The sequence below is a fragment of the Monodelphis domestica genome, chromosome 3 (genome assembly GCF_027887165.1).
Source record: "Monodelphis domestica isolate mMonDom1 chromosome 3, mMonDom1.pri, whole genome shotgun sequence".
Lineage (NCBI taxonomy): Eukaryota > Metazoa > Chordata > Mammalia > Didelphimorphia > Didelphidae > Monodelphis > Monodelphis domestica.
Genome location: NC_077229.1, coordinates 66564362 through 66576610, shown reverse-complemented (window position 1 = coordinate 66576610; position 12249 = coordinate 66564362). Strand labels below are relative to the sequence as shown.

The window sequence follows — 12249 nt, the reverse complement described above, 5'->3', positions numbered from 1 at the left end:
GGCTCTTTCAGCTTTTTGTCTCAGGAGCCGGTAAATTTGACTTTGCTTTCCTGATGAAATTTTAACTCCTGCTTTGTCTTTTCCCAGTTGCTTCGTTTGAAATTCACTATGCTCTAGCAACTGTTTGTTTCAGACTGAGATTTTTCAAGTTTTCAATCGCCCCTAGTGAGGGTTTCCCTGGGTCAAATTTTCTTTTTCCTTCCCCTCCCCCTCAGACCACTCCTCAGGTGTTTCTTAACCTCCGGAGATCCAGGTCCGAGAGAGGAGGCCTCCGCATAGTATTGTACTAGCAGGCCCAGGTGGGGGAGGGAAACTGCACTTCCCCCCACAGAGATAGTTTAAGAATCCCGCTCTGACCGACCATGTGCTTCCCTCATCCTGATTCAGTCTCCGGCAGTTAAGCTCTTGAGACTTCCATTTCTCCCCCATCAAGCTACGACATTAAGAGTCGAGCAGGGTTCAGAGGGGAGACCCACCTCAAGCAGAGGAGGACTTACCGTCCTTGGCCAGAGGATCGGCAACCTTCCTGGACCTCCGGCACCTGCCTACGCTCTTTAGCCTCATGTCCTGGAACGCGTTCTCCCATTAGCTGTGTGAAATAAAAGGTTTGAATGCCACAAGAAAGTGCCAGGGGGCAGGTCCTGACACGCTGGGCGCCATTTGTTGGTTCTCTCAGAGGTGAGAGAAGCCACAAGGTGGGAAGATAGAGACAGGATAGAAGTTTTGATACCACGAGGGAAGTGACGGAGTCCTAATAGAGATATGAGGTGGTCAGGATGAGTCTTTATTAATTATCAATGAGCCACAGCTAAGCTCTGATCAAAGGACCAATTCTGTAGGCTTTTCCAGTCCTGAGATCCATACCACGCAGGTCAGAGAGGTGAATAGAGAAAGATTAAAGATGGAGCTTGGCCAGAGGCCAAGCTCCTGCAAGGACAGCCATCAGGTAGCCTGAAAGAGGAGAGCAGAGAGCAGAGAGAGCGAAGGCGGAGCTTGCTGGGCTAGATATAGTTTTTGATATGCAAATATACACAGTACATAGGGATGATTCGTTAATGCAAGGCATAGGTGTGGTTTCTCTTAACCAGGTGACAACAAAGAAACCTGTTTTCCCGCCTAACCTGGGAGAAGCTGGGGTCAAGGGTCAGAGGCCTTCCTAGCCATTAGCACTACTGAGCATGCCCAAGACTGAGCAATCTGCACATACTGTTTTCCCCTTGCCCATAGCCAGGGGGCGGACTGCTACACATTCTGACTTCAGCTAGCACAAAGGAAAGTTGGACATCAGTTTCTCTGAGCCCAGCTCCCACAGCTACAGAAGGCATCAGTGCTAGGGTGGGGACAACTTCACTTTTTGCTCATGTACCTGTTAGCTCTATCCTGTTACTAAGGAAGAATGTTTGAATCAGAATGGAGGTCAGATGTGTCCACGGAGGAGAACTTAACATCTCAAGGGAAATCACTTTTCCTCCCATTTCCCTATTAGAACTTCTTTTTTTGGTACACTTAAGACCATGTTGGGTCTGTTGGGTGAGTGAATGCCTTTCAGGATCCTTCATCTCTCTATAGTAGCACACTCCGCTGGTCCCTGAGCTACAAGGACCCTTCTGTGGTGATTAGTATTGAGTCTAACATATATGGAGCCTGTAGAATTATAGCAAGATAGGGAACATTTCCTTAGGCAATATCAGTCAGTCAGTGAGTTGATAACCATTCATTGTGTCTGCTCTGATTCCACACACTCCGCAGAGCACAGGGTATAGGAAGGAAGGCACCGTTGTGACAAGGAAATCACTTTAAAAGACTGATATATATTAATTTAAGGTCTCCAAGGAATTCAGCTATGTAATTCCTAAATGAAAACTCAAGTCAGCCATCAGCCTTTTATGGAGTTTTTAATTACAAACAGGAGGAAGAAAAGTATGAGAGAGAGAGAGAGAGAGAGAGAGAGAGAGAGAGAGAGAGAGAGAGAGAGAGAGAGAGAGAGAGAGAGAGAGAGAAAGGGTAGAGAAGGGAAGAGGGCTTAAATACCCCTTCTGTTTAGGCTGGGCCCAAAGGCCCAAGCCCTTAGATAGCTGGGGCAAAGAAAGGAGATCAGTCCCTATTACTCACATGACCAAAATGGAGAAACAGTCTCCGGGGCCTCCACCTGCAGCTTCCTTCAGAGCAAGCTTCTCAGAGCACCTCTCCAACCACTCAGAGCCAAAACTCTCCAACCACCCTCCAGTCCTCAGACCCCTCTATCTTTACGGAAACCATCCAAGTTCCCTCCCCTCAGTTCTCACATCTACCAATCACTGTCCATCAATTTCCCTGTGCCAATGGTGGCTCTAGCTTAACCCAGGACTGCCCAGAGGTCTGTGGCTTTGCACATGTCTGTTGGAGGTCATATTTTCAAATAATTAAATCTTGATCTTTTGCTGCAGCCCTTCCTAAATCCTGTTAGGACTGAGTAGGGTGGAGATTGATTCCAAGTATCTCCATTGTATCAATTCTAAAATCAATCATGACTCAAAGAAATTCCTGTTCTATGCTTAAGCATAGGTCAAAGCCCTTTCCATTGTTCAGCAAAAGGTTTCTGTCCTAAAGTAATCTTAAGAAGGGAGGAGGAGGAACCTCCCATGCCAATGGGGTTCACATTCCAATAGACTATCACTAAGAAATTTTCCAAGTATGAAATTTCCCAATGGTGAAATTTCCAACATTTATAAGTCCAAGAAATTTTAAGGTTTACACCATTAATCTTAAGAAGCTTATAGTCTAATTGGGGAGACAATATGCCAGGAACAACAATTTACACACAATCTAAAAACAAAATAAATCCGAACTAATCAAGAGAAGCTGGCATTAGAATTTAGAAGGATCACCTAAGAAGCAGAGGAGCTCTTATCAGGAACTTTAAGAAAGTTAGGGAAATGAGGAAAGTATTCCAGATTTTTCTTCCAAAGATCAAATATTACAACAAGACATTTGGATGTATTTATAAAAATTGCAGCAGTTGTGTTTATAGAGCAGAGCTTTACTTGAGAGTGGCTGCTCCCCATAGAGAGCTAATGTCTTGAAAAGACATTCTTGAGCCTTCCCCAAATCCCACTCCCACTTGAAGTTGCAGTATCAATATAATGTAACTGGGTGCAACCTAGTACGAATATTTTCTATTTGGTATAGCCAAAGTTGAATTGAGATAGCAAAGTGAGTGCAAGGAAGAGCAAGAAGGCAAATGTCTGAGGGGGAGAAGGAATAATGTATAAGAAGAATAGGAAAAAAGGAGGAGAAGATCATGGAAGGCTTTGATTGCTAAATGGGGTTTTGAATTTTATCCTTAAAGCAATAAGTAGTTACTGAATTTTATTGACTAGGACAATGACATGGTCAGACCTAGGTTTTAGGAAAAGCAATTTTGCAGTTGAATGGAAGATGGACTGGGGTTGGATGGGACTTAGGACAGGGAGACCAAATAGAAAACTACTGCAATAGTTAAGATATGAGGTGAGGAAGGCCTATACCAGAGTAGTTACAGGGTTATATGAGAGACAGAGAATATGGGAGAGATGTGATGAAAGCAAAATTTATAGATCTTGTGAACACATTGTATATGATGGGTGAGCAGTCAAGAATGACCTGGTTCCCTAACCTTTGCCTTTCTGTCTTAGAGTTTCTACTAGAGAATGAAATGAGGCTTTTTTTTTTTTAAAGAATGATGACGTGACTTGTGAGCCTGGGTGACTTGGGAGGACAGTGATACCCTGGTTAGCCAAAGGGAACTTAGAAAGAGTTGAAGGTTTTGAGGGGAAGGCAATGAATTAATTTTTGGACATGTTGAGGCTCAGATATCTACAAGACACCCAGTTCAAAATTTCCAACACGCAGTTGTTCATTGGCAGTTGTAAGACTGGAGGACACGGCAGAGGTTAAGGGATGGATGACCAGATTTGAGAATCATCGATATAGAGATGATGGTTAAATCTTGTGAGGTTGAGAATGCTGAGGGAAATCTTATAGAAAAAGAAGAGAGGGGCCCAGCTCAAAGCCTTGTTGGGCACCTACATTAAGCATTTATGACCTAGATAAGAATCCAGCAAATGAGACCAAAGACAGTGGTCATACAAGTTAGAGAACCAGGAGAGTTTTTTGTTATAAAAGTGAAAGAGAATAAAATAATGGTATCAAAAGCTGCAGAGAGATTACGAAGAATGAGGATGAAGAAAGGGCCATTAACAGATTTTTGCAATTAAGAGATTGTTAACAACATTGGAGAGAGCAATTTCACTTGAGTGATGAGGTTGAAAACTGGACTGTAGTTAAGAATAGAATAGGAAGAAGGGAAGTGGAAGCACTTTTTATATAGAGCTTCCTCATGGATTTCAGTCATAAAAGGGAAGAGAGACAGGAGATTATACCTCTTAGGGACAGGTGGATAAAAGAAAGGTTTTTTCCAGATGGGGAAGTAAAAAAGCTGTCATTAGATTTGGAGTTCGAAAAAAAATGAGAGAATGGGAATACTAGAGAGATTCTCTTTAGATGAAGGATGAAGTAAAGAAGGTACATATTTTGGAGTTTCCTTCAGAATATAAGGGGACAACAATATTGTTTTTTCTACCCCTACTGCTGAGGCTGAGATGAGATATATGTTCTCATTTATTCCTCTAGAGAGTGAGATTGCTGTAGGACCTGTCACCCATATCCCAGACCATGGAGCACCAGGAGACATGACATCAGTGACTAGCAGCCTCTATGAATCCACAGTAGGTGCCATTGGTAAGAAATTATTTTTTCTTTCTATTATACTGGTATTCATCCTTGCTCTGGGCCCTTGTTTTACAGCTTGGAGATATGATATGGACTCATCTTCATATTCTGAGTACAGGACACTCACTGATGGGGGAGTTTGTGATTAGGTTGTAAGACCTGGCAACTTCCTCTATTCCATTACTGTCTGCCCAGATGTATGCCATGATACCAGCCTTTGGATGAAGAGCTCATGGAGGATTTTGTCCATTTCTTGCGTTAGTTTGTGTGTATACATATAATTTACTATGCTAAAAGTCAGCTACTGAAGGACAGGCTTTTCTATGCCCAGAACCTAAAACCCTGAATGGGGTACCTGACCAGAGAAGTTAAATAAGATGTCCCAGGCCACAAATGTAGAAAGCATCAGAAGTTATATTTGAACCCAGGACCTCTGATTCCAGAGTCATTGTCTTTTCTAATCTGTTATGCTGTACTTCAAGGGCAAAAAGAGAGTTCAGCCCCAGTGCTTCACATTAAATGGCTAAGGCTCTTTCCACTTCAGCGGGTGCCTTCTGTGACCTCTCCAAGGGCAGTGAATGTTTTTTAAAATTTTATCCGTATCCTCAGTATTTAGGATTACACTGGGCAGAAAATGAACACTTAATGATGGAGAAGGCTGCTAGCTTAATGGGACATGCCCTGGTGCATTGTTGTCTACTTCCACCTCGACCCCTGTACACATCATCTGTCCTGCTGATCTTCAAAGTGGGTTTCTGCTAGAAAATGACTTCTTTGTCTTTTCTCTGTGTTATACTTCTCCAGAATTCATTTTGAAGGCATTATGTTGGGTTTTGGAGAGGAATTTGGTAGAGATTAGATGAGGAATCTCTATCTTCTCCACCAACTTTGGCTATGTCCTTTACCGTTACTCTCATAAATCTGATTCATTGGATATTGGAAATGAGTCTCTCATCAAAAGAATTTGAAGCAAAGATTTTTCCCTCCAATTACCCGAATCCCTCCTCATTTTGCCTACATTGGTTTTGTTTTTGGGGAAAAACTATTTTGTCATAAGTTAACAACAGTGTCCATTTTTATCTTGCTCTCCTATCTTTCCCTCATGTGATCATAAACTGTCCCCTTGTCCATTACCATGAAAGATACAATTTTCCTCATCACTCTCATTTGTTTTATATCACCTTTTGTATCTAACTCATGTACCCATTTGGAGTTTACTTTGTCATGTCATACAAGACATTGGGCCATCCCTAATTTCTGCCAGACTAATTTGCATTATTCCCAGCAATTTTTGTCATGTAATCAGTTCTTAACTTTGAAACTGGATTCAACCTCCTAATTTTACTTGTGAGAAAACTAAGGCAAAAACATAGGACGTGGCAGGACCATGATTTCAACCCAGGTATTCTGACTACAAAGGCACAATTTTAATACTTCCAGAAATGGTGTGTATGGCTAGAGATGTGTTCAGGTTTTCATCAGTGGGTTCATTCTGCTGAGTTTCCAACTGAGGAAGGACTAGAAGAGTGCCCCCTGGAGTCATGATGATGATAATGGTCATCATAACTGACATTTAGATAGAACTTGAAGGTTTACAAAGCATTTCCTCTCATTTGAATAACATTTGTAAGGCTCAGACAATGTGATATCTTTCCTTCTGTACAGCAGCAGGGAGCTCCTACTCCAAGACATTCACCCTCAACTTTACCATCACCAACATGTTTTATACACCAGACATGGGTGAAAGGGGCTCCAACACATTTAAGGCTGCTGAGAATGTCCTGCAAGTTCTGGTGAGACTCCATTCCCCTTCCCCTACCTTCTCTCCCCCATGCTGCCTTCCTTAGCCCTGATTATCCAGGCTTGGTCTAGTCAGGTTCTCAGAAGTTCCCTTCTCCCCTTTTGTTTTCAGCTGAAGTTCTTATTTGGAATGAGCAACCTTGGCTCTCACTATTCTGCATGCAGTGTGAACTTGCTGAGGTGAGAATCCTGCAAGATGTCCACTCAAATAGCAAAGACCACGCTTTCCCATTTGACTTAGATTTTGTCCAGGCTGCTGCTGCTTCTCCTTCCCAATAGCAATTCCTTCTTTCCCACGATGTAATGGATAAAATTCCCCAACCAGCAAGCCATTAGAAACATTCCAGGCATCCTCCTATCCTTTATGTGGTGAAGAAAAACTTCTTTCCACATAAGTCTTCCAAATTTAAAACTCCATGTGAGAAGGAATAACATGGCAGGCACCAAGTGAGTGGGTAGAAATTGATTGATTCAAACACATATCAGCATTGATTTTCTCTAGAATCGGAGGATTATATTTTAAAAGTTGGAAGGGGCAGTAGAGGTCATCTAGACCATTCCCTTCATTTACAGATGAAAAATGAAGAACCAAGGATAGTTCAATAACTTTTATAATGTCAAAGATAATTGTCCAATTCCAAATTTGAACACAGGCCCTTTGACTTTAAGTCCAAGTTCTTTCTACTACTCTAAGGAAACTACTGAAGATAATCAGACCCCATACATACTTGTAAACATAAAAATAAGTAAATAGACAGAGCACTGCCAACTCCAGTTTGGTGAATAAAGTGCTAAGCATGGATTCAGGAAGAACACAGTTCAAATTCTCTCTTAGACACATACCACTTTGTGACCTTGTGCAAATCACATAACCTGCCTTAGCCTCGATTTCATTCCTCTATAAAAGAAAGGGGCTGAATTTGGGGTTTCTAATGTCCTTTTCAACTCTAAATTTACAATCCTCTTTAAACATTTGTTCAAAGTTGTTGACTTCTCTCAAGAGTGTCCTCTGAATAACTAAATTTCAGAAACGAAACCAATGGTGTCAACCTCAAAAGGAGGCCATTAAATTATACATCAGGGTCCCTAAGGCCTGCATTTTGACTCTGAAAACCATACATATTTATATATTACCTTTTAAATTAGTAAACTAACACATTAAAATCAGATTGGAATTACACTTTAATCAGGACTGACACTTTAATCTGGTTCCTATGACCCTCAGGAAGGGCTATGTTTGACACCTCTTGTATGTTTTTGACACCTCCTGTCTGAAACATCAATTTCCAGGTCTCTGAAGAATGGGACAGCAACAGGAGTGGGTGTCCTGTGTACTTTTCAGGAAGATTCCTCCAACCCTGTCCTGAACAAAGAGAAGGTTTACTGGGAGCTAACTGAACAGATTCAAAGAAGAAGGCTAAAACATGTGCTTATAGAGAGGGACAGCCTCTTTTTGGATGGTAAATATCTTGATTTGGGAAATATACTTCTCTTACTCTGGGTGGTGCCTGTTCCAGAATACAACCCATCTGCCCCAAATTCTTCTCTCCTTTTGAGCCTCCTATTTTACTTGGTTTCACTATGACACTCCTGGGCACTGGCCCACAAAGTGGTGCCAAACTAGGAAGACCTAGGGAGCTCACTTCTAAAGATCAGAAGAGGCTGGTTTGTTCTTATGCTCCTTGAACCAAGAAGTATGCCATAAATCCCTTCTTCTTGAATGTTGAAGCACCATTTCCCCATCCCTATGGTCCCCCAAACATCTCCTCTCCATTCCACCATTAACCTTTTTCCCACAGAGAGATACCGTACTCAAAGGTTTATGTGTTCTCTCTCTGTCTCTGTTTCTGTCTCTGTGTCTCTCTGTGTCTCTCTGTCTCTGTCTCTGTCTCTGTCTCTGTCTCTGTCTCTCTCTCTCTCTCTCTCTCCCCTGTCCCACTCTGTGTCTCTCCTCACCTATCACTTTCTATATTTCTTCTTTGTTCTTTCCCTCTATATTCTCTTTCTTTTTTGTTTTCTCTATTCTCTATCTTTCCCACACTCTTATCTTTATAACTTTTCTGACGTATTATCTTTTTTCTATCCTGTTCTTCTTTCTTCTTCCCTTCTTTCAACTACTGTTCCTTGCATTTTTCTTCCCTGCCCTTACCTTCTCTCCAACACTTGTTCCCTCTGAATTTCTTTGTTCTTTTTTTATTACCATTCCCCACTACAGGGTATCACCATAAGCAACCAGGCATCAGATCCACAAAGAGTGAGTTTTCAATTTCTTTATTTTCTGGGTTTTTTTGGGGGACAATATCAGGAACGATATTTTTCACCCTTTTCGATGGGAGCAGTGCAGGGCACAGGAATAAAAATTAGTTTTAGGATTTCAGAATTTGATATCTTATTAAATATGGCTAATGTTGAGACATTATTTCCTCATTGGCCTATGTTTTTATTTGCAATTAAAACATATCTAAATTCTTCAGTGGAAAAAAAAATTCAGCCCATGGAATTTAAAAATCAGGCTGTCTATCTCCTTTATAGCCTGGTATATAGAGGGTATCTCCCAGCATTCCAGTGTCTTGGGCTTCTCACCCATATCCTTCATTCATGAATGTTGGCCACTGGTTTTCATTAATAATGTTTTTATCCTCTGCTCCTTCATTAACTACACTCTTTCCAATCATGTCTCTTACTCAGTCATCATTTACCTCTGGCAGTACAGTTAGGAAATGCCTAATGCCTAACTTCTCTTCTGTTTTTTTCACCTAATTTCTCATCCAAGGACATGAAGTAGGAAATGGAGAGGGCAGGAGAGACCCAGTCCCAGGTGTCATATATGACAAAGAATGAAATGATTTCTCCTCACAATGTCCTGGTATTTTATCAATGGTGTCAATAACTACAGAGATGAATACATGTTGAATAAAAACTAAGAAGAAATTAGAATTAACAAGGTAGTTAGGGAGGAAGAGTATAGGGAATCATGAAAGGAGGTGCTAGTGCTGAAAGTTGACAAAAGAGGGGGTTGGGGTGGGGGCTAGGTCCTCTGAGTTGGAGGTGAGGAAGGATGGCATTCCTGGTAGAGAAGATAGCTAGTGCAAAGAGTGCAAAGACATAGCCATGGGAGAGGAAGTTTCCCATACCAGGGAAAGGGAGAGGGCCATATTAGCAGAATTATATACTGTAGGAGGAAGAATAACATCCAATGACCCTGGAGAACGGGGTTGAGTGTTAAATGTGAATGCCTTACATTAACAAGATAGAGAAAAGGCAGATCTAAAATTGTGCATTGAACCAAAAAAATAGAAGAACAACTAATCAGAAATCTCTAACTAAAGTCAAAATAGGAAATCCTAACTAAAAGAGACAAAATTGAAAGTGTGAGTGCTACTAAACTAATGAACAAAGAGTTGGTTTCATGAAAAACAAAATCTGTCTGTTCTATATATCATCGAGAATTGGTTAGTTTGATTGAAAAAGTAAGAAGAAAATCAGATTACCAGTATCAAAAGTATAAAGGATGACTTCCATCCTCAATGAAGACGAAATTAAAGCATCATTAGCAGATGATTTACCCAATTATATAAGAAAAAAACTGATAATCTAGTGGAAATGTCTAAATATTTACAAAAATATAAATTTCCCAGATTAACAAAGGAAGAAATAGTATATTTATGTGATCCTATTTCAGAAAAAATAAATTGACCATGTTGTCAAAGAATTCCCCAAGAGAACTGCTCAAGGCCATATGGGTTCACAAGGGAATTCTCTCAGATCTTTGAAGGGCAATTAGTCCCAATGGTATATAAAGTTTTTGGCAAAATTGTCCAAGAAGGAGTGTTACCAAATGCTTCTTATGACACAAATTTAGTGCCTGATACCCAATGCAGGAAGGGAAAATCAAAGAAAATTATAGATCCATTTCCTTAATGAATATTGATATAAAATCTTAAATAAAATACTAACAAAGAGACTCCAGTAACATATCACTAAGATCATTCACCACGACCAGGTGGGATTAATACTAGGAATGCAAGCCTGGTTTAATATAAGGAAAACCATCAGCATAATTGACTAGATCAATAATGAAATCAATACAAAATATATGATTATCTCATTAGATGATGAAAAAGAAACCTTGAAAAGATTCAACACATATTCTTGTTAAATAAAAAAGAGAAACAATAGGAATGAATGATAATTCCTTAAAATGCCAAGTAGTATCTTAAAACATTAGCCAAGTGTCAACTGCAATGGGGATAACTTAGAAGCCTTTCCAATAAAATTCAGGGTGAAGCAAGGACTCCCTTTATCACTATTTTTAAATATTATATTAGAAATTACAGCTTTAAAAATAAAGGTAAGAAAAATAAATTGAAGGAATTAACCTAGGCAAACATTAAAAAAAAAACCTTTACCTCCCTCCCCCATTGAGAAGTCAAAAGATATAATAGCCATTATCCATATGAAGTCATGCAAAACATTTCAACATTAACCATGTTGTGGGGAGAAAAAACAACCAAAATAAAGAAAATTAAAATATCTGCTTTAGTCTGTACTCAGAATTCATCAGTTCTCTGTCTCGAGGGAGTTAGCATTAGTGGAGAGCTTAAAAGCTAAAGAGACTGAGTCAGCTGCCTGGTTCAGTGGAAGAGATCCAGCCCTGGAGAATCGATGATCTTAGATTGAAATCTGAGCTCAGACATTTGCAAGCTGTGTGACACTGGACAAATCATTTAATACCAATTGCCTAGCACTTTCCAGTCTTCTGCTTAAGAACTTATATTTAGTATCCAGGCTTAGGCTGAAGGTAAGGGATTTGATATAATAATCTAAAGAGACTATTTTATAATGTAAACAGGTGAAGTCTGTGTTCTTGTCCTTTCCTAAGACAAATTTCTAAGTCCATGAGGACTCATTGTATAAACTCTCTTGGTAGATTGTAAGCTTCTCGAAGGCAGGGTATGTTTTATTTTTGTCTCCAAGTTTTCAATACCAAGAACAATGCCTAGCTTAGCATAGCTTCTTAATAAGTGTCTGTTGATTGATTTTTTACAAGAGAAAAAAATTTGTAAAGTACTTTGCACATTTGAAAGTGTTCCATTTTATCATCATTATATAAAAAATATATTTACCTTTCAACTTATGACTTAATGTGTTATCTATCCTGGGTCTCCTTTTCTGGTTACTGAATTTTCAGATTTGAGAAGCATTGCTGGTAAGAGTAGGGGGAGAAGGTTATAAGGATAATTTTTAGTGTTTTGACTTAAAATCTAAAATAAGTGGTCGCCATGGGAAAATCCCAAATGTGAAAACCCCCATGTCAGCTGGGATTTATTGAGTTTTTAATTTGTAAAGGGAGAAGGAATTAAGGGGAGAAAGCGAGAGATAGAGATCTCTCTCCCCCCCCCCCCTCTCTCTCTCTCTCTCTCTCTCTCTCTCTCTCTCTCTCTCCCTCTCTCTCTCTCTCTCTCTCTCTCTCTCTCTCTCTCTCTCTCTCAGGAGAGAGAGGGAGGGAGAGAGAGAGAATGAATACTGCATTGGCTTAGGCTGAGCCAAGTAGTAGAAAAAGGCCTAGGGCTGAGCCTAAGGGAGAGCAAGTCAGTTTTATTACTCACCACAAGACCATCTCCAGGCTGGGTTCTTCCACTCCAAAAAGAAATTATTCTCCAAACTGAATTCAATTTTAACTGAATTCAATTGTATTTT

General features: G+C 40.1%; 1 protein-coding gene across 5 annotated transcripts in view; it reads left to right on the top strand.

Moving 5' to 3' along the window:
* Positions 1-12249, top strand: part of LOC103095134 (mucin-16-like) — a 53633-nt gene that overhangs the window by 14321 nt on the left and 27063 nt on the right. For all 5 annotated transcript variants that reach the window (XM_056820646.1, XM_056820645.1, XM_056820644.1 and 2 more), the window contains exons 5-9: positions 4651-4758; positions 6415-6542; positions 6662-6729; positions 7840-8009; positions 8765-8803. In XM_056820646.1, the coding sequence (XP_056676624.1) occupies positions 4651-4758; positions 6415-6542; positions 6662-6729; positions 7840-8009; positions 8765-8803 (513 nt within the window). The remainder of the gene's footprint in view (positions 1-4650; positions 4759-6414; positions 6543-6661; positions 6730-7839; positions 8010-8764; positions 8804-12249) is intronic.